The following is a 23094-nucleotide window of genomic DNA, read 5'->3' on the forward strand; positions in this document are numbered from 1 at the left end:
ATATGAGATCATCTCTCATTCCTGGCTCTCGCAGACAGCGGTGCTGTCAGGGGAGAGAGGAGACGGATCTGTGTCTCTTGTACATAGAGACACAGATCGGTCACCCCCCCCCAGTCACCCCCCTTCCCCCACAGTTAGAACACTAATATTAGGGTACACATTTAACCCCTTCCTCACCCCCTAGTGTTAACCCCTTCCCTGCCAGTCACATTTATACAGTAATTAATGCATATTTATAGCACTGATTGCAGTATAAATGTGAATGGCGCCAAAAATGTGTCAAAAGTGTCCGATGTGTCTGCCATAACGTCGCAGTCCCAATAAAAATCGCAGATCGCCGCCATTTCTAGTAAAAAAAAATAATAATAATAATAATTCTGTCCCTTATTTTGTAGGCGCTATAACTTTTGCGTAAACCAGTCGCTTATTGCGATTTTTTTTTTTTTTACTAAAAATATGTAGAATACGTATCGGCCTAGATTGAGGATAAAAAAAAAAACGTAAAAAAAAAATTGAGCTATTTATTATAGCAACAAGTAAAAAAATGTTTTTTTTTTTTAAAAATTGTCGCTCTATTTTTGTTTATAGCGCAAAAAATAAAAACCGCAGAGGTAATCAAATACCACCAAAAGAAAGCTCTATTTGAGGGGAAAAAAGAACGTTAATTTTGTTTGGGAGCCACGTCGCACGACCGCGCAATTGTCAGTTAAAGCGACGCAGTGCCGAATCGCAAAAAGTCCTCTGGTCAGGAAGGGGTTTAAGTGCCCAGTAAGGAAGTGGTTAAATAGCCCCAAACTCAGCCAGTTCTAACTAGATTTTGAACACTTTGCGCGGGCTTTCCCTGTTGCTAGCCAAATGACTGAAAAACTGGATCTAACCTGTCAAACTCAAGCGGGCTTTCACAGGTCACTGAGAGGTCACTCTACCTTGTCCCCTCAGACCTGTGAGCCCGCCAAATTAACCCCTTAAGGGAAATAGACTCCAGGGGAAAAATATACCCTATCCTCCCGCCATTTTCCCATGAGGAAAAGGGGAGCCATTCCCATTTTCCCTTCATTCCATAGAGAGGCAAGGATCTAGAAACTGTGGTGAAGAAAGCCTCCAGCATGCTTTGTTTTATAATTAGCTCTTCTTATGCCTGATACTTGTTATCACACCTCTTGATTGGATTGTTGCAAACCACATCAGAACTGATAAGAATACTTTCTTTAATTGCACTGGATACGATCACCTTTGGCCTTCCTAAGCACCAGAACTGAATAAAAAGGTCCCCAGTTTTAATGGGGTTGTAAAGGTAATTTTTTCCCCCCCTAAATAGCTTCCTTTACCTTAGTGCAATCCTCCTTCACTTACCTCATCCTTCCATTTTGCTTTTAAATGTCCTTATTTCTTCTGAGAAATCCTCACTTCCTGTTCTTCTGTCTGTAACTACACACAGTAATGCAAGGCTTTCTCCCTGGTGTGGAGAAAGTCTCTTGAGGGGGCGAGCAGGAGTGTCAGGACGCCCACTAACACACAGCTCCTTTCTCTATCTGCAAAGTAGAGAGTGTCCTGACCCTCCTGCTCGCCCCCCTCAAGAGGCTTTCTTCACACCAGGGAGAAAGCCTTGCATTCCTGCGTGTAGTTACAGACAGAAGAACAGGAAGTGAGGATTTCTCAGAAGAAATAAGGGCAATTAAAAGCAAAATCGGAGGATGAGGTAAGTGAAGGAGGACTGCACTAAGGTAAAGGAAGCTATTTAGGGAACTTTTTGTTTTACCTTTACAACCCCTTTAAGCCTACAGGTCTTTGTTCTTTTGTACTGAGGCAAGTGTAAAAAGGGTCCTATATGTGTAATCCCTATGCTTTACAGCAGGGGTCTCAAAACTGCGGCCCCAGGGCCAGGTGTGACCCTTTGCTAACCTTTATCTGGCCCTTTGCTAGCCTTTATCTGGCCCTTGGGGCACTATTCCTCCCACTGACACCAACAATGGGACACTGTGTTTTCCACCGATACCAATCATGGGATACTATTCCTCCTACTAATACCAATAATGGGGCACTACTCCTCCTACTGACCACCAACCCCGAGGCCATATTTATTCTCACTGCTGCTGGGCTCAGGACACTTTCTACCCCTGCTGGCCACAATCCAACCCTCCCAAAGTCTGAAGGACAGTAGACTGGCCCTTTGTTTTAGAATTTTGGAGAACCCTGCTTTACAGTATACATGGGCTACGAATAAGCCAGTCTGCATGTGCAAATCAGAGTGGTCAGAATGGCAAGCTCTCTATACAAATTAGGAATTGGACATATGAGTTATTCGTTTTATATATATATATATATATATATATATATATATATATATATATATATATATATATATATATATTTCAACCAGACTTCAGACATTGTCAGATTTGGCTCTGAAGAAGAGGGGCTGCCTCTCGAAATGCGCAAGCAATATTGGGCGCATAAGAAGTCTTTCTTCTCCTATAGGATATGCGTTGCTGATCTGGAGATAGTTGGCTTTTGGTCCGTTATGTTTGTTCGAGCACATTGTGAGTATGTCATTTGTTTTTATTCATCAATAAATTGTATATTATGGTAACGCTCTAGACTGGTGCGCACTATTTTTGTTTTGTAGTGCTGAATATGAAGGAATACCCATAGTCCTAAGAGGGCTGGAAAGCTGGTGAGCGCTGCAACTAAAAAGAGTGGAGAGCCTTCCCCTAGTGCAGGCATGTCCAAAGTCCGGCCCGGGGGCCAATCACGGCCCGTGGCCCGGTTTTGAACAGCACGCCTGGTTATCTACACATATATATCTTTTGTGGCCATCAGCGATCTCCCAGCGCCAGGACCACAAAAGATATACTGTATTTATCGGTGTATAACACACACTTTTGTGCGTGTTATACGCTGTTCCCTGCTGCTTGTGGGTGAGGAGGAGCTAGCACCTCCGAAATAGCCGAGCCGAGTATACTGTGTACTTGGCTAGGCTCCGCTCCGCTCGTAGTCACGCCCAGTCCCGCCATTGGACGTGTGTTATGTCCATCATAGAAGCCGGGCCAAGGAGCGGGACTGGGCGGGACTGCGAGAGGAGCCGAATAACGCCGATAACACAGGACATCTCGGTGGCAAAATTGAAAAGCTGGCTGCAGATGGACACTTGGGCACGCTGGCTGCAGATGGACACTTGGGTACGCTGGCTGCAGATGGACACTTGGGCACGCTGGCTGCAGATGGACACTTGGGCACTGCTGATCATTCCTGGCAATGATAGGTGCTGCATTTCTGGCAATGATAGGTGCTGCATTCCCAGCAATGATAGGTGCTGCATTCCAGGCAATGATAGGTGCTGCATTCCCGGCAATGATAGGTGCTGCATTCCCGGCAATGATAGGTGCTGCATTCCCAGCAATGATAGGTGCTGCGTTCCTGGCAATGGTGGGTGCATTACCAGCAATGATAGGTGCATTCCCGGCAATGGTGGGTGCATTCCCAGCAATGATAGGTGCTGCATTCCCGGCAATGGTGGGTGCATTCCCGGCAATGATAGGTGCTGCATTCCCGGCAATGATAGGTGCTGCATTCCCAGCAATGATAGGTGCTGCGTTCCTGGCAATGGTGGGTGCATTCCCAGCAATGATAGGTGCATTCTCGGCAATGGTGGGTGCATTCCCAGCAATGATAGGTGCTGCATTCCCGGCAATGGTGGGTGCATTCCCGGCAATGATAGGTGCTGCATTCCCGGCAATGAGAGGTGCTGCATTACCTGGCAATGGTGGGTGCTGCATTCTTGGCAATGGTGGGTGCTGCATTCTTGGCAATGGTGGGTTCTGCATTCCTGGCAATGGTGGGTGCTGCAGATGGGCACTGACATTTGTTTTGCTTCACAGTCCTTTATTTCAAATGTTTTAGTTTTTTTCCCCTGAAACTTCCCTCTTAAAGTGAAGGTGCGTGTTATACGCCAATAAATACGGTATATCCAAATAATACGCCTGAGCTCATCTCTTCACCACACACAGCCACAAAGGCAAGATAATTCTTGTTAGGCGGTATATTAGTGCTCGAACGAACACACTTAGACCAAATTTTTATGGTTTAAAGAATGTCAGGCAAAATGGTCGGCCCTCGAGCATGTTCACTTCATCAAATCTGGCCCTCTTTGAAAAAAGTTTGGACACCCCTGCCCTAGTACCACATTCCAGCACAGAAGATAGAGCGTACAAAATATTTACTTTGTTGTTTAGTAGTTGTCCTAATTCCAGAGGAGTTACATGGTACTGGGGAAGGAACTAGGCATCATTTATTAATATCTCTCTGACAAATATACAACATGATGACTTCTATTACAATGGGCATGCAGTATCCCAGTAGAGTACCTCTTGAGCTATGTACTGTATATATCGTATTCGTATGGATAAGAATGATTCTTTTAGGGTGAGTGTTCTATTTGCATTGTATACCTCAAGTATATGTACAGCCAAAACGTAATTTTTTTTATAATTGTATTTTTATTTAATGCCTCAAAATCTAACAACGGAACAGGTTTACAATGTCATTTCAGAAAAGACAATAATGGTCAAAGGTACAATGAAAGCTGAACATTGGCAAAGCAAAGCATAAAGTCTGCTGAGCAACAATCGATTTGAGTTGCATCTTGATATAGCACGGTCATTTACCCTGTAGGATCTCGACGCGCTGGTACATATACTAGGGCCAATTTAGACTGGAGCCAATTAACTTACCAGCATGTGTTTAGAGTGTGGGAGGAAACCGGAGGACCCGGAGGAAACCCACACAGGCACAGGGAGAACATGCAAACTCCAGGCAGATGGTATCGTGGTCGGTAATCGAACCAACGACCCTTTTGCTGCTAGGTGAAAGTGCTAACCACTACACCACTGTGCTGCCCTAATTAGGAGAAAGCTACAAAATAGTTTGCTCGGGAAGCAATACAAATCCAAATGTCAGTTGCAGGATCTTCCCGCTATGGTTTCTTCTTTGAGCTGAGGGGGAAGAAGGTAATTAAAAGAGGAGAAGGGAAAGGGTATAAGGAAAAAAACTAGGGACAGAACACAGCAAGCCCAGAAAATAATACAAAGTATGTCAACCTGTAAGTCATCAGAAAATAACAAATCAAGTTCTACCTTTAGTTAATTTTTTCAATTTTGGATGGAGTAGGCTACGATTAGAACCCTATCAAGATTGCTGCCTGTGTCCCCCCTGGGAAGATTCACCATCCTTAAAGCGGGGTTCCTCCCACAATTTATTTTATTTTTTTAAAGTCAGCAGCTACAAACACTGTAGCTTCTGACTTTTAACCACTTAAGGACCGCCTCCTGCACATTTACGTCCACAGAATGGCGCGGCTGGGCACATGCACGTACAGGTACATCCTGTGCTAGTGCCAAACCGTGGGTCGCGGGCGCGCGACCTGGTCCGAAGCTCCGTGACCGCGGGACCCGATCGCCGCTGGAGTCCCGCGATCCGTCCCCGGAGCTGAAGAACGGGGAGAGCCGTGTGTAAACACAGCTTCCCCGTTCTTCACTGTGGCGGCTGCATCGATCGTGTTCTCTTTTATAGGCATACACAATCGATGACGTCACACCTACAGCCACACCCCCCTACAGTTAGAAACACATATTAGGTCATACATAACCCCTTCAGCGCCCCCTTGTGGTTAACTCCCAAACTGCAATTGTCATTTTCACAGTAAACAATGCATTTTAAATGCATTTTTTGCTGTGAAAATGACAATGGTCCCAAAAATGTGTCAAAATTGTCCGAAGTATCCGCCATAATGTCGCAGTCACGAAAACAATCGCTGATCGCCGCCATTTGTAGTAAAAAAAAAAAAAAATTATAAAAATGCAATAAAACTATCCCCTATTTTGTAAACGCTATAAATTTTGCGCAAACCAACCGATAAACGCTTATTGTGATTTTTTTTACCAAAAATAGGTAGAATAATATGTATAGGCCTAAACTGAGGGAAAAAAATGTTGTTTTTATATATTTTTGGGGGATATTTATTATAGCAAAAAGTAAAAAATTTCGATTTTTTTTCAAAATTGTCGCTCTATTTTTGTTTATAGCGCAAAAAATAAAAACCGCAGAGGTGATCAAATACCACCAAAAGAAAGCTCTATTTGTGGGAAAAAAAGGACGCCAATTTTGTTTGGGAGCCACGTCGCACGATCGTGCAATTGTCTGTTAAAGCGACGCAGTGCTGAATCGCAAAACCTGGCTGGGTTCTTTAGCTGCCTAAAGGTCCGAGTCTTAAGTGGTTAATAAGGACACTTATCTGTCTTAGGAGCCCGCGATGTCGGCCTCCCGAGGCAGTGGAGACTTGCGGCTTCACTGTCCGTTTCCTACTGCGCATGCGCGAGTCTCGCGGCGCTGTATGAATGGGCGGCTGCTCTTTGGGATACACACAGTTCTTAGAAAACAGCGCGCACCATTCCCCAGAAGACAACGTGAGGATGAAGACCAGCCGCGGACTAAGAAGAGGCAGATTAGGAAGATCCGCATAGCAACCGCTATTTCTGGTAAGTACGTTTTAGGGTGGAACTCTACTTTAATTAATTCACAGAGCGCACTGCTCACTGCTGGTTTCACTTAGAGGAGATGGCGGCGGCGGCACCCGATAGCCGACTGAAAAATTTGCTCGAGTAAAGACACCACTGGATTTCTGGACAGGTAAGTGCCTGAATATTAAAAGTCAGTAGCTACAGTATTTTTTCTGCAGGAGCCTGGAGCTCCTCTTTAAGAATATCTATGTGTTCTATTCTTGGGACATTCCAATACTTGTCTGTTATCATTCACTTTTTAACTTGTAGAGTCAGCATTCTTACTTTTAAATCAAAGATACAGTGGAACCTTGGTAACGAGCGTTCTAAATGATGAACAACTTTTTTTTTTCTAAATCCTGACTCGGTTTGCAAGTGTTGTCTCGCAAATTGAGCAGAATTCAAGTCAATGGGGTATGCAGTTCCGCATTTGGCCAGAGGTGCGGGGGCGCCGGGGACACTCAGAACGGTTCCGAGCCGTTCGGAAATACTCAGTTCCCAAGTTCTTTCGAGTCTTTCCGTGGGTTTTCAAGTTCAGCCGAGCTGTCCTCGAGTATTTCAGAGGCTCTCTGTTGCCCCCTCCCACCTCTGGCCACATGCGGTATTGCATGCAATAGAAGTCATTGCGGAACAAATTATCCTAGTTTCCATTGACTGCTATGGGGAAACTCGCTTTGATATGCTAGTGCTTTGGATTACAAGCAATCTCCTGGAATGGATTATGCTTGTAATCCAAGGTTCCACTGTACAGATTTTCTCCTAATTATTTAAATAGGAATTCCTTTATTTGGAAATGAATGCAAATGACAAAATGGCTAAAAATCTTTTTGCATGGTGATGTTTCCATGCACAAACAACAAATGAGGCTTCTAAATTAGTTTTTTTTTCTCTTCCCTCCGGCAGGTATGGCTTTTTATGATGAAGCCACCGGAACTGTTTGGAAGCCCTTCACATTTGGAAACTTCTTAGAGGAGAAATCCGCTAGGAGACTTCTGTCACCTTTTCTGCGTGGTTTTATGTCAAACGGAATTGTAATCCTCTCATTTGGTTTCATACTTGGTACACTAGAAGAAAAAAAAGATGTTTATTAGTAAGTTGTGGGAAGTATGTAACTGTTTATGTAGATATACAGAAGGGCAGGCAGATGGGTGGAAATCTTGTATTGCAGTAATTCTTTAGCATACGTGTTTCTCTATTCCTATGAACTTCCATGCATGGAATGAAGCCAATTTTGTTGGAAGGGATCTTGGATCCTTTTATAATGGATGTCAGATACAACTTTTCATGAAATATGCTGGATAGATAGATACTGTAGATAAATAGATAGGGCCAAATCCACAAAGACCCGGCGTAACGGCGAATTTCTAATTTAAGTTAAACTGCCTTAAAATTTCTACCTAAGTGCCCGATCCACAAAGCACTTACCTAGAAATTTCTGGCCGTGTAACTTAAATTCCGCCGGCGCAAGGCGTTCCTCATTTCATGGGGGCGATTCCCATTTAAATGAGGCGCACTCCCACGCTGGCCGTACTGCGCATGCTCGTGACGGCATAGCGCAAAATTACGTTACGCCGGGCTTTGTGGATTGCGACGGGTCAATAAAGTTGCGTCGAAAAAAAAAAAAATATGGCGCGAAAAAAAAAATTCAAATTCGAAAAAAAAACGCGTCGCTAGACAGAAGGGTCTGCTTTTACATGGTGTACTAACTTTACACCATGTAAAAGCAGCCCTAATTTTGCGTATGCAACTTAATACTTACGGAGAAAAAACGAAGTAGAAAAGCTTTGTGGATCTCCGTAAGTGCTAATTTGCATACCCGAGGCGGCATTTCGACACGAAATGCCCCCAGCGGCGGATGCGGTACTGCATCCTAAGATCCGGCAGTGTAATTCAATTACACATGCCGGATCTTCTCCCTAACTATGGAAAACTGATTCTGTGGATCAGTTCCATAGTGAGGACCAGGGATACGACGGAGTAACAGCAGTTACTCCGTCGTATCTCTTTTGAGGATTTGGCCCATAGATACTAAAACTTAGGCTTTATAATTTGTACCTTAAAGGTGTAATAGCACACTTTAGTATTATGCAAACTCCTTAATGTCCAAAAATCATTGAAACCTAGATGCCCAGGCTAAATTCAGTTGTGTTTCTATCTGCTGTGTGGCGATGGGACACTGTGCGACCTTAAAGACGGTTGGTGTACGCCAGATTTTGGAGAGAAAGGTACGCTAATTGCACAGCTGTGTGTTGGGCTATTTAGTTCTGACCTGACTATGGTTTAGGGCCCCACCCAACAGACAAGGGACCGGATTCAGAAAGAGATACGACTCGTATCTCTGAGTTCGGCCGGTCGTATCTATGCGACTGATTCAGAGAATCAGTTACGCATAGATCTCCCTAAGATCCGCCAGGTGTAAGTGTCTTACACCGTCGGATCTTAGGCTGCAATTCCAGGCTGGCCGCAAGGTGGCGCTTCCGTATTTTTACGCAAGGAATATGCAAATGAGTAGTTACGCCGATTCAGAAACGAACGACCACCCGGCGCTTTTTTTTTACGTTGTTTGCATTCGGCTTTTTCCGGCATATAGTTACCCTTGCTATATGAGGGGTAGCTAATGTTAAGTATGGCCGTCGTTCCCGCGCCGAGTTTTGAATTTTTTTACGTCGTTTGCGTAAGTCGTTTGCGAATACGGCTGGACCTAATTTACGTTCACGACGAAAGCAATGACGTTTTGCGGCGGATTTTCGAGCATGCGCACTGGGATGTTTTCAAGAACTGCGCATGCGCCGTTCAAAAAAAAGGTCAAATACGCGGGGTCGAGCATAATTTAAATAAAACACACCCCCTACATCCCCATTTGAATTACGCGGCCTTGCGCCGCAACACATACGTTACGCCGCCATAACTAAGGGCGCAAGTTCTTTCTGAATAAAGAACTCGCGCCCAAAGTTAGAGCGTATCTACGATACGTTACGCCGGCCGGACAGATACGCGGAGGTATCTGAATCCGGCCCAAGAAGTCTGTGCAACACTTTAGCCTCCTGGCTTTCATTCCACGCAGGAAGCCGGGAACGGGTGGATTATCACCGCTGGAGTTTTTTTTTTTTTTTTTTTTTTTTAATAAAGTACTTTATTCTACGGTGTATGTGTGTGTGTTTTTTTTACAAGACTTTACACTTCCTTCGTGAAATGGTAGGGGTACAGTGTACCCCATTACCATTTCACACAGGGGGGGGGGGGGTCAGGATCTGGGGGTCCCCTTTGTTAAAGGGGTCTTCCAGATTCTGATAAGCCTCCCGCCCGCCTACACCCACAACCACCGGGCAAGGAGACCCTTGTCCCCATCAACATGGGGACATCCTCCCCATGTTGAGGGCATGTGGCCTGGTGCGGTTCAGGAGAGGGGGGGGGGCGGCACTCTATCCCCCCCTCTTTTCTGCGACCGGCCAGGTCAACGTGCTCGGATAACGGGTCTGGTTTGGATATTTAGGGGGAACCGCACGTCATTTTTTTTTTAAATTGACGGCGAGGTTCCACTTAATATCCATACCAGACCTAAAGGGTCTGGTTATTGAATTTGCGGGGACCTCCGCGCATTTTTTTTTTCTAAAAGTCCGTGTCCCATTGACTACAATAGGGTTCGGAGTTCGGGTTCGGGTTCCCAAACCCGAACGTTTTTTTTAAAAGGAGAGGAGCCTGTATCTTTGAAAAACAGGTTAGCATTGCTACTCTTACGCTAACTTTTCTGCTACTTTCCTTTTTAAAATGCTTGTTCTTTATTTACTTTTATTATCTTTTCTCTCTTTCTTTTTACAGGTTTACTTTGTAGCTTAGACATAGGACCAGAAAAATACATTTCTCAACTCCGGTCCTCGGGACCCACTAACAGGTCACGTTTTCAAAATAACTGAAACGTTTTCAAAATAACTGAAATTAACTGAAATGTTTTCCTCAAGGTAATATTTAAAATCTGCCCTGTAAGTGGGTCCCGAGGACCGGAGTTGAGAACCACTGGTATAGTCCTTTCAATATATAATATTTTCTTATGTAGTCAGACACTTTTTCATCATGAAACTAAAATCAAATGTGATTTACTTTCTAGAACATGTGTTGTATTTTTAACATGAGATTTTATATATATATATATATATATATATATATATATATATATATATATATATATATATATATATAAAAAAATCTATAATATATATTAGCAAGCTGTCACTTGGAATGTAGCTCATAGACTACTTTTGTACAGTTTGTGATTAAAAGGAACTCGGCTCCCTCCGGTGTTCATTTATTATATTGCTGCAACTTGATCGGTTTAGCTATTATGGAGCAGTGCATCATGGACCTTGTGGTACTGAGAGACTTACTGTAGGCCTGGATTCACAACGGACTTACGACGGCGTATCTCCACGTACGCCGTCGTAAGTCCGGATCCGAGCCGTCATATCTATGCACCTGATTCATAGAATCAGTTACGCATAGATTTGGGCAAGATACGAGCGGTGCAAACCAATCAATAAACGCTTAATGAATTTTTTTTTTACCAAAAATATGTAGAAGAATAGGTATCAGTCTAAACTGAGGAAAAAATAATATTTTTATATATTTTTTGGGGATAGCAAAAAGTAAAAAATATTGATTTTTTTTCAAAATTGTCGCTCTTTTTTGTTTATAGCGCAAAAAATAAAAACCGCAGAGGTGATCAAATATCACCAAAGAAAGCTCTATTTGTGGGGAAAAAAAGGACGTCAATTTTGTTTGGGAGCCACGTCGCACGACCGCGCAATTGTGGCCTGGTCCTTTAGCTGCATAATGGTCCAGGGCTGAAGTGGTTAAAGCGGAGGTTCACCCAAAAATCCACTTTTTGACATTAGCTGTAGCATACTGCTAACATCTGCAGTATGCTGTTTTTTTTTATTTTTTACTTGTACTTATCGTTATATGAGCCCTTGTTTTCCGGCTCCGAGCGGGGAATCCTGCGGGGAATGGGCGTTTCTAAGCGAAGAGGAGTTGATTGACGGCTGCTAAGGCGCGTCTTGGCCTCTGTTTAATCTTCAACTGCCATGATGCTGTACATGTGATCAGTTATGACACCAGCCATTGGATGGTTTGACAGTTTGGTTGAGAGCACAACCAATGTGACAGTTAGCATTCCCGTCATGCCAGGAATGTAACTGCTTTTTCAAACTGTTAAATTGATGGGTTTACTTCCGCTTTAAGGATGCTGGAAAGTTCATTTTGAGGGTGAACCTCCGCTTTAAGCTATGATAAAGCATATTACATTTTATACAATTTTTCAAATAATATTTATACTCACTTGATAATTTTTTGGTCACTTATAAGGCCACTCCCCTCTATAATCAAAGTACTGTTCGAGACAACCTCTTTGAGTGGGTTAGTAAATATGCAATCCACACGTGCAGTTTTGCCAGATTTGACATCTTCGATAGGCTATAAATAAAATGCATATACAATCTGTATTATTATTAGTATTATTATTATTATTATAGTAGTAATAATAGTGGTGATGGTAGTAGTTTTAATATGCTGAATAATATGTGTAAATTAAAGTGTATGTAAACCCTAATAATGAACTTCTCTTTGCTTCCTTTCAGCCCGTTAAGATTACTATTCAGAGCTTTTTGTTATATCCGTGGCAGGTGATCCTGCCAGAATCTTGTGAAATGGTAACTTCCTGTGCTGCACTCTTACATTAAGTTTACACTAGACATTTCTAGCCAGATTCATAGAGAGTTACGCCGGCGTATCAGTAGATACGCCGGTGTAACTCTGAATCTACGCGGCCCGCGCAGCCATTATTTTGAGCACTGCTGTACTGCGCAGGGCTGGCCCTACCATGGGACCGAGGCAGCAGTTCAGGAGTGGACTGGGTCGGGATGGTGGGAGCTTGCTGGGTGCTTCAGTGTTTTGCTGCTTCTTATTTTTTCCGGCCTGCCCACCACCTGTAGCACAGGTGGTGGGCAGGCAGGCTCTGCCGCTGCAATAGGTGTCTGAAAGGTCACGCTGGTGGGCGGGGACAGAAGTCCTCCGACGGCCGCTGCCTCTCCATCCTCCGGAACATCCCTGTTGTCAGTGTGTGGGAAGCGGTTGACAGCTGCCTCGGTGCAGCTGCCCTAGAAGATGGGGTTCGCACACTGCTCTGTTCAGCATGAATGAGCCAGCTTGTGACACACACTGCTTCTCCCAACCCTCTCTCCCTGTCCATGCGTTACATCTATGAAGAGCAAGAGGGAGCAGGAAGATTAAACAAGCAGGTGACAGTCACATTAAAGCCCCCCCTGGACCATTCAAGTATGTGAGCTGAGCACTGTCACTGACCAGAAACTGACCCTTCTCTCTGCCCCCTCCCCTCTCTCTCTCCCCCTGTCCCCCTCTCTCTGCCCCCTCTCCCTGTCCCCCTCTGCCCCCTCCCCTTTCTCTCTCCGTGTCCCCCTCTCTCTGCCCCCTGCCCCTCTCTCTCCCTGTCCCCTTCTCTCTCCCGGTCCCCCTCTCTCTTCCCCCTCCCCTCTCTATCCCGGTCCCCATTCTCCCTGTCCCCCTCTCTCTCTGTCCTCCCCTCTCTCTCCCTCCCCTCTCTCTCCCACTGTCCCCCTCTCCTCTCTCTCCCCCTGTCCCCCTCTCTCTGCCCCCTCTCCCTGTCCCCCTCTGCCCCCTCCCCTTTCTCTCTCCTTGTCCCCATCTCTCTGCCCCCTGCCCCTCTCTCTCCCTGTCCCCTTCTCTCTCCCGGTCCCCCTCTCTCTTCCCCCTCCCCTCTCTATCCCTGTCCCCATTCTCCCTGTCCCCCTCTCTCTCTGTCCCCCCCTCTCTCTCCCTCCCCTCTCTCTCCCACTGTCCCCCTCTCCTCTCTCTCCCCCTGTCCCCCTCTCTCTGCCCCTCTCCCTGTCCCCCTCTGCCCCCTCCCCTTTCTCTCTCCTTGTCCCCCTCTCTCTTCCCCCTCCCCTCTCTATCCCTGTCCCCATTCTCCCTGTCCCCCTCTCTCTGCCCCTCCCCTCTCTCTCTGTCCCCCCCTCTTTGCCCCCCCCTCTCTCTCCCTCCCCTCTCTCTCCCCCTGTCCCCCTCTCCTCTCTCTCCCCCTGTCCCCCTCTCTCTGCCCCCTCTCCCTGTCCCCCTCTGCCCCCTCCCCTTTCTCTCTCCTTGTCCCCCTCTCTCTGCCCCCTGCCCCTCTCTCTCCCTGTCCCCCTCTCTCTTCCCCCTCCCCTCTCTATCCCTGTCCCCATTCTCCCTGTCCCCCTCTCTCTGCCCCTCCCCTCTCTCTCTGTCCCCCCCTCTGTGCCCCCCCTCTTTCTCCCTCTCTCTCCCCCTGTCCCCCTCTCCTCTCTCTCTCTCTCTCTCTCTCCCTGTCCCCCTCTATCTGTCCCCTCCCCTCTCTCTCTCTCCCTGTCCCCCTCTCTCTTCCCCCTCAGTGGCATGTGACACACTGCATCTGGTGGCAAGTGACACGCAGCATCTGGTGGCAGGCGATGGTGGAAAGTGACACGCCGCATCTGGTGGCAGGCGGCGGTGGCAAATGACATGCTGCATCTGGTAACAGGCAATGGTTCCCACTGATTCTGCATTCTGGTGAGTTGAACTATTTCATTATATATTACAATGTAGTAATAGAAATAATGTGATTTGATCATCCTGACACCAAATTAAGCATGGTGTCGGGATGTTTTCAGTGCTAGCACCAGCCATTCACCCGACAAATCACCCCCACCGCTGAATTCCCCGTCAACCCTAAAACTACATTTCCCCAATGTTGTTGTCACCCTAGGACAGGAAGTGTATTACTAGCAGGGTCACTCGGTGAAAATAATGAGAACAAAAGCCTGAAAAAATTAAAACAAATGGAGCCATTACATTTAAAGAATGGTAGGTTCCAACATAATACATTTTTGTACTTGGGTTTAAATACTCTGTATCAGCTTTTGTCAACCTTTTTACTTCAGTGGAACCCTTGGAATATTTTTCAGATACTGGGGAACCCCCTGCTAAAACTTAGACCCCTTTCACACTGAGGAGTTTTTCAGGCGGTACAGCGCTAAAAATAGAGCTGCTATACCGCCTGAAAAACTCCTGCACTGCAACTCAAGGGCTTTCACACTGAGGCGATGCGCTGGCGGGAGAGAAAAAAATCTCCTGCCAGCAGCATCTTTGGAGCGGTGAGAGGAACGGCGTGTATACCGCTCCTTCACCGCTCCTTCCCATTTAAAACAATGGGAAACAACAGCAATGCGCCTCTACAGCGGTATTAACCATTTATCGGCCGCTAGGGGGGGTTAATACCGCGCCGCTAGCGGCCGAATCCCGCAGCAAATCCGACGGTATAGCTCCCGCCCCAATGTGAAAGGGGCCTAAAGAATGTCAAGATTGCCACCCTTGCCCACCGCATGAATACTGTGTCAGGATGGCCCTATCATGTGAAGCAACGTACCTGTACGTTAATTTGAGCACGAATCAACGTGGATGTTTGGGTGCAACGTCGTGCGGCCATGCAATTGTCAGTTTACCACTTAAGGACCCCTTCACGCCGATATACATTGGCAGAAGGGCACGGCTGCACACAGGCACGTACCTGTACGTTGCCTTTAAGAGCCCAGCCGTGAGGTCACAACCCGGTCCGAAGCTCCGTGACCGCGGGACCCGCTGACCCGATCGCCTTCGCTGGTGTCCTGCGATCGGTCACAGGAGCTGAAGAACGGGAAGAGGTGAGTGTAAACACACTTTCCCCATTCTTCTGTGTGGCAGTGACACTGATCGTCTGTTCCCTGATATAGGGAACGACGATCAGTGACGTCACATCTACAGCCACGCCCCCCTACAGTAAGAATCACTCCCTTAGGGCACACTTAACCCCTTAGCGCCCCCACCCCAGTGGTTAACCCCTTGACTGCCATTGTCATTTTCACATTAATCAGTGCATTTTTATAGCACTTTTCGCTGTGAAAATGACAATGGTACCAAAAGTGGCCAATGTGTCCACCATAATGTCGCAGTCACGAAAAAAATCGCTGATCGCCGCCATTACAAGTAAAACATATTTTTTTTATAAAAATGGCATAAAACTATCCCCTATTTTGTAAACGCTATAAATTTAGCGATAAATGCTTATTGGGATTTTTTTTTTTTTTTTTTACCAAAAATATGTAGAAGAATACGTATCGGCCTAAACTGAGGAAAAAAAAATTGTATATCTTTTTTGGGGATATTTATTATAGCAAAAAGAAAAAAATATTGTTTTTTTTTCAAAATCGTCGCTCTATTTTTGTTTATAGCGCAAAAAATTAAAACCGCAGAGGTGATCAAATACCACCAAAATAAAGCTCTATTTGTGTGAAAAAAAGGACGCCAATTTTGTTTGGGAGCCACGTCGCACGAACGCGCAATTGTCAGGGCAAAAGGGCAAGGTCCTTAACCTGCATAATGGTCCGGGTCTTAAGTGGTTAAAGCGACGCAGTGCCATCTCGCAAAAAATGGCCTGGTCATTAAGGGGGCAAATCCTTTCGGTCCTTGGTTAAATTTATGTTCAAAATGTGCCATTATTACAGATGGGCAAAATTCTACCTATACAAACACCTAAAAATTAAATGGTGTCGCACAGAGGCGTTGGACTCAGAACTATGATGGCAGTATGAAATATGAGGTCTTCTGCTGAAGCAGCTCAAGGAACACCTAGTAACCTCAGGAGGAACCCTAGATGAGAATCACTGCTCTACAGTGGCGGCCGGTGCTCAAAATTGAGTTTTATTAAAGCAGTGGTATGACCCACGTCATGGCCATACCTCTGTTTTGTAACTAGACCCCTTATTGTACCTCTGGACATTGGAGTGCAGTAAGAAGATTTTAAGTCATACCCTGAACAGCAGTGGTGGATTCTTCAGCGTAGTCACTGTTTTTACTAGCAAGCTGCTTCCCTTTTCTTCGGTACACACAGCTACAACTTGGATCATGTTGTCTGCAGTTATGGCCTCTCTATAAACAACATATGGTAATTTCATCTCAAGAGGTTTCTCTGGAAAACAAGTACATAAATAAAGGTTATTGAAAGGCATCAAAGCACAGCAAAATATGGTTTCACGTTCAGGCTGAAAAAGTACAGTGTGATGGGAGTTACTTTGGGTGGGGGGGTTTGTGGAACTCAGCTTACCTTGGAGAGCTCTGGAAACTCTGGTCCGGATTCAGATACAATAGTGTATCTATCGGCAGACGTAACGTATCTCAGATACGTTACGCAGACGTAAATTAGGGAGCAAGTTCCGTATTCAAAAAGAACTTGCGCCCTAAGTTACGGCGGCGTAACGTATGTGGTCCGGCGTAAGCCCGCCTAATTCAAATGTGGATGATGTGGGCGTGTTTTATTTAAATTACATGTGACCCCGCGTATTTGACGTTTTTTACGAACGGCGCATGCGCCGTTCGTGAAAGAATCCCAGTGCGCATGCTCGAAATTACGCCGCAATCGTCATTGCTTTAGACGGGAACGTAAATTACATACAGCCCTATTCGCGAACGACTTACGCAAACGACGTAAAATTTTCAAAATTCGACGCGGGAACGGCGTCCATACTTAACATAGGATACCCCTCATATAGCAGGGGTAACTTTACGCCGGAAAAAGCAGAACGTAAACGACGTAAAAAAATGCGCCGGGCGGACGTACGTTTCTGAATCGGCGTATCTACCTAATTAGCATATTCCTTGCGTAAATCTACGGAAGCGCCACCTAGCGGCCAGCGTAAATATGCAGCCTAAGATACGACAGTGTAAGACACTTTCTATGAATCAGTCGCATAGATACGACCCCGCAACTCAGAGTTACAACGGCGTATCCGGAGATGCGCCGTCGTAACTCCTATCGGAATCCGGGCCTCTATTTCCAGCTCCCCTGGCCCCTCTTATGTGTAAATCACCCTGTGTCCATTAGGGGCACAGGGTTACTGAGAACCCCACTATGATCTGTACTGATCACACTCACCGTATAGCCACACTGGAATGTTGTGTGTTTGTGTGAATATATATATATATATATTTGCTGTTTCTCACCCTTCAATGTGGTACGACTATTAACTGGGTGGACTAAAGAGTCTTGGGTAGTGCTGGTTCTGGACAAAGCAAGGATTTATTATGGACATAGTCCTGTTGAGGACAAGGGTTCGTCACAACTGGTTGGCAGCGGTGGGACCGTGCTTCCTCGCTGTGAACATGTCCAAACCACCACCTGAATTCAAGATCGGGATAGCAGACTTTGGTCACCCCAGCAGAGATATAGATCTGGCATCAGAAATCCCGGGGCTGCTGTGGATCGTCCTTTCTTTCAGCATACACCATGACTGTGTCTGCGGATGAATACCTGAAGCTCAGGCAGCAGATTAGGGTAGGACTCTGGATTAAAGCTTTCCAGGTTGCTGGTATGCAACAGGACAAGTGCTTTCCAATCCCAGAGAAACAGGCCAGTGAACAATGGGAGTTACGGATGCAATTCTTGGGAGAGCGGCCACAGGAGCAATGGGTGACTGAGTTGGACAGGCTGGTTCAGCAGGAGATAGAGCTGGACAATCGGTATCAGACTCTGCAATGGCACGCAGAGCAGGAATATTTAGGGGAGACACCAGAATGCTCTCCGGAGGGATATGACTTTGACAGCCCTGGATTGCTGTGGGAGAGCCCTACAGATTGTTTTGTGTTTGGCGATGAAGGGGAACCTACCCTTGAAGACCTGCGAGAAAACAGAGAGGCAATGCTTGGTCTTGCAGGGGTCTCAGAGCTTAAACCTGATCTGGACTATTTGCTATGGAAGGAACAGCATCTGGAAGGGCATACAGGAAACTGCTAGAACAGTGAAAACTCCAGAGATTGCTGTCTCCAAAGCTGAAGTGCTGACAACAGGGCAAAGCTCTGCTAACCTCTGCCCAGCACCAACAGCAGCTTCAGCAATCCTGGGAGAAGAGGCCTTTCTCCCACAATACTGACAGAGACATGGGATTTTCTGCCAGCAGAATCTGTGGGGTTACCAGAAACTTCTGCAGCTGAATCGCTGACAACTGGACAGAGGGTCCAAGACCTCTGCCCTACACCTGTGACGGTTCCGGAGGCCCAGGGTGAGAAGGAGATGGTCACTTCCCAGCACCAGATTAAGATCCAGGGGAAGAAGGGAGAGGAGGTGTTCATCCTCCCTTTCCAACAGTTGGTCAGGGTGGAGGAAGCAATCTTTCCTCCCCAGCAAAGATCCATGCACCTGGGAGACAGTACCAGAGGCATGCAGTCCCAGCAGCCAGGTGAGAGTAAGGGATGTGGAGCAACTGGCTCCCCTTTCCAGCAGCAGATGGCACCCCAAAATTATGCCACCAACCCAGCAGGAGGGCTGGCATCAAGACCAGACATAACTGAGCTCTGCCCAGCACCAGTAACCTCCTCTTCATTCTACGGACATTAGATGGTGAATCTCTATCCCCAAACACCAGTTATAGAGATTGGGGATTTGATAGACTGTTCTGCTGAGGAACGACAATCTGGTGAGCCTCCAGCAGAAGAGCTGGTATCAGGGCCAAATTTCACTGAGCTCTGCTCAGCACGAACAGTAGCATCTGTGGAGTTCCAAGAGACTTCTCCAGCTGAATCGCTGGCCATTGGACAGAGGGTTCAAGACCTCTGCCCCACACCTGCGTCAGTTCCAGGGGTCCATGGTGAGAAGCTGACGGTCACTCCCCAACAGTTAGCCGGAGTGGATGATGTGGAGACCTCAGCTGAAGTGCTAACAGGCAGAATGCAACTGGCCTCTGCACTCGACTAACAAAAGAGGGAGTTCCTGTGAAAGTGGACAGGACTGAAGTCTCCACTTGGATACCCCAGGGATGCTGGGCAGTCGGTGAGCCCAGTCATCCTGTCTTCTCTCCAGCGGCTGAAAGGACTCCAAGGTGAAGGGCCAGTGTAGATACCAGGATTGGGGAACTTGAACCTCTGACTAACTTCGGACTTAACCCGTCTGGGGTCTCCTGTGTTAGTCTCCTCCTGAAAGGGGCGATGTGTGACGGGAGTCACTTTGGGTGGGGGGAGGGGGGGTGGGTTGTGGAACTCTGCTTACCTTGGAGAGCTCTGGAAAAGCCCAGATTCTCAAAGGGCTTACGACGGCGCAACGCCATGTACGCCGTTGTAAGTCCTAATCTGGGCCGTCGTATCTATGCGACTGATTCTTAGAATCAGTTACGCATAGATAATTATTAGATCCGACAAGCGTAAGGCCCCGTACACACCATAGAATCCATCCGCTGAAAAATCTCAGCGGATCGGTTTCAGCGGATAGATTCTATGGTGTGTACAATCCAGTGGATCTGTTTCCGCTGATTTTTCTCCCATACGATGGATTTCCAGCAGATAAATATTTGCTGACATGCACAACATATCTATCTGCTGGAGTCCATCCCAACGGATGGATCCGCTGGTCTGTACAGACTCACCGGATCAATCCGTCCAAAGGGATCCCCCGCATGCGTCGTAATGATTCGACGCATGCGTGGAATTCCTTATATGACTGCGTCGCGCACGTCGCCGCGTCATCATCGCGGCGACGGCGCGACACGTCATCGCCAGAGGATTTTGGCGCGGATTTCGATTCGATGGTGAGTACACTCCATCGCATCAAAATCCGCGCAAATCCTCGAGAGGATTTATCCGCGGATAAATCCTCCCGTGTGTACGGGGCCTTAGGCTCTTACGCCGTCGGATCTTAAATGCAATTTTTTTTTGGCCGCTATGTGTCGCCTCCGTCGTTTTCCCCTTCGAGTATGCAAATTAGCTAGATACGCGAATTCCCAAACGTACGCGCGGCCGACGCAGTGAAGTTACAACGTTTACGTTAGGCTTGTCCCGGCGTAAAGTTACCCCTGCTATATGGTGGCGCAACCAATCTTAAGTATGGCCGTCGTTCCCGCGTCGAAATTTAAAAATTTACGTTGTTTGCGTAAGTCGTCCGTGAATGGGGCTGGACGCCATTTACGTTCACGTCGAAACCAATGACGTCCTAGCGATGTCATTTGGAGCAATGCACCCTGGGATATTTTACAGACGGCGCATGCGCAGTACGTTCGGCGTGGGAACGCGCTTAATTTAAATGCTCCACGCCCCCTACCCGGCTAATTTGAATTAGGCGGGCTTGCGCCGGGTGATTTACGCTACGCCGCCGCAACTTTACAGGCAAGTTTTTTGAGAATAAAGCACTTGCCTGTAAAACTTGCGGCGGCGTAACGTAAATCAAATACGTTACGCCCGCCCAGTTTTGCGCAATTGTACGAGAATCTGGGCCTCTGTGTCCAGCTCCCCTGGCCCCTTTTATGTGTAAATCACCCTGTGTCCATTAGTGACACAGGGTAACTGAGAACCCCACTATGATCTATACTAATTGGACTCACTGTACAACCACACTGGAATGTTGTGTGTGTGTGTGTGTGTGTGTGTGTGTATATATTGTATATTGTCTCATTTTGTTTTATACTCTTTGTTGGGTTGTTTGGGGTGTGGTTGTATTTTATTGTTCTGTTGTGTCTGTCTGCCTTAGGAGAACGTTATTATTTATTATGGGATGGATATATGTATTTGTGTTCCTGGCATGTAGACTGGGGGTAGGGTGGAGAGGGGAGGGGTGAATTCCTCCAAAAGCTCTCCCTACTGATAAGAAGTTTGGGAAGTTTGAATACCCCTGACCTGTGTGCTTACTGTTATTGGACAGTTTACCCCGCCCTGAATTCAAGGGTGGGGGGGGGGGAGTGTCTCTGAGTTATATATCTGTTGTAACGTGCTTGATCAAAGGAGTTTGCTGTTTCTCACCCTACACTGTGGTACGTCTAGTGACTGGGTAGGCTAAAGATGGATGCTGGTTCTGGACAAAGGAAGCATTTATGGCAGACATAGTCCTGTTGAAGATAAGGGTTCGTCACATACAGGTTCATCAAGTTCAACCAATAGAAGACGCCCACAGTTCATCCAGAGTAAGGCTAAAGACCCAAATAATGCATGGTCTAATTTGCTCCAACAAGGGAAAAACTTCATACACGTTTCTCTAGTAAACGTTCTCAACCTGTGGCCGCAGTGATGATCACTGAATCAACATACTACAGCCCATGTGTGAAACACAAGGTCCATGGGCCGAATCCAGCCCGCCAGACCATTTCATGTTGCCCTCACACCTAGGGATTTATTTAAACTGGAAGGTGGCAGAACAGTGTTTCTCCACTTCTAGCTCTCACCCTGCACTCCCCAATCACCACTGTCACTTGTAAACACAGAAGCCTGTGTTTATAAGGACAGATTTCTTTTCAGCGGAGATGTAGGTGGAGTGTGGGATGGGGTATCACGTGGTAAGCTGCAATGTGATCCCCCATCTGTGCCGACCAATGATCTCCCTTCAAATGAGAGAGAAGTGGCGCTAACTCCATTTCAAGGGGGTACTAGAGCCGGGCTGGATAGGTGCGGTACCCCTGAAACTGCACTCTGTACATAGCTTATCCCTGAACTCTGCATATAACACACTCCCGGTATTTATTGCCCCTTTAAGATCCTCCCACTGCCTGTTGGCCACACCCATAATTTAATGCGGTTCAGCAGGGGGGCGTGGTTGAGGTCCTGCACCTATTCTCTGTGGGAAAAAACCCTGGATACATTTAAAAAGTCTTACAGATACACTGACCTTTTAAGGGCAACCATAATTCTGATGTGGCCTGCAATGAAATTGAGTTTGACACCCCTGCAATTAGTACTTATAAACATTAAGTTACATTTAAAAGCACAGGGCAGCATGGGTGCTAATGAGCGCTCTCATAGTCCACTGACACATCCTCAAGCAGAAAGCCCGTATGGAGGTATGGGCTGAAAGCTAGAGGAGATGTCCCATATCACACCTGTGATCTACTGTAGACATGTGCGGTTCGTTTCATTCGTTCCGAATTAAAATTCGGATGACTTTCGTATTACAATAGTATCGAATTTAAACAAATCGTTTTTGAATATTTTTCCAATTCAAATAGTTTTTGGATTTCCAAAGAGAATAACATAGAATAGAAAATAAAGGAATAGAGTAGAAAAAAAAATAGGAAAGAATATAAGAGAAAATAAAAGAACAGAATAGACTAGAATTTATTAGAAACAAATAGAATAACATAACCATCTTCTTAAATTTGAATTTCAAATAGATTTTTTTTTAAATTTGCATGCATATGAAAAGATTAGAAAATACAATAATAGAATAGAAAAGTAAAAACAAACAGAAAAAGAATACATATAAAATAAAATATTATTTGATTCTAGCCTATTCTATTGTATTGTTTTTTTGATTCTATTCTACCTGAATTTCAGAAGATGGTTATACTCTTTCTATTTAATTCTAATATTTTTTATTCTACTATATTCCTTTCTATTCTATTCCATTCTATCCCGTTCTTTTATTTTCTATCCTATTTTATTCTGTTTTACTCTATTCTATTCTTTTATTTTCTGTTATTTATTTTTTTATATTCTATTCAAAATTTTTCTA

At 45.9% G+C, this 23094-nt stretch overlaps 1 protein-coding gene across 2 annotated transcripts in view; it reads right to left on the bottom strand.

Moving 5' to 3' along the window:
• Positions 1 to 7432: 7432 nt before the first annotated feature.
• LOC120918610 (protein-glutamine gamma-glutamyltransferase E-like) overlaps positions 7433 to 23094 on the bottom strand; it is a 148841-nt gene continuing 133179 nt past the window's right edge. The window contains exons 11-13 of one of the 2 annotated variants that reach the window (XM_040330284.1): positions 16427 to 16584; positions 11887 to 12020; positions 7433 to 7618 (exon numbers count right to left, since the gene is read on the bottom strand). In XM_040330284.1, the coding sequence (XP_040186218.1) occupies positions 7468 to 7618; positions 11887 to 12020; positions 16427 to 16584 (443 nt within the window). In that variant the 3' untranslated portion in view covers positions 7433 to 7467. The remainder of the gene's footprint in view (positions 7619 to 11886; positions 12021 to 16426; positions 16585 to 23094) is intronic. The other variant, XM_040330283.1, reaches the window with a different exon arrangement.

The sequence above is a fragment of the Rana temporaria genome, chromosome 12 (genome assembly GCF_905171775.1).
Source record: "Rana temporaria chromosome 12, aRanTem1.1, whole genome shotgun sequence".
Classification (NCBI taxonomy): domain Eukaryota; kingdom Metazoa; phylum Chordata; class Amphibia; order Anura; family Ranidae; genus Rana; species Rana temporaria.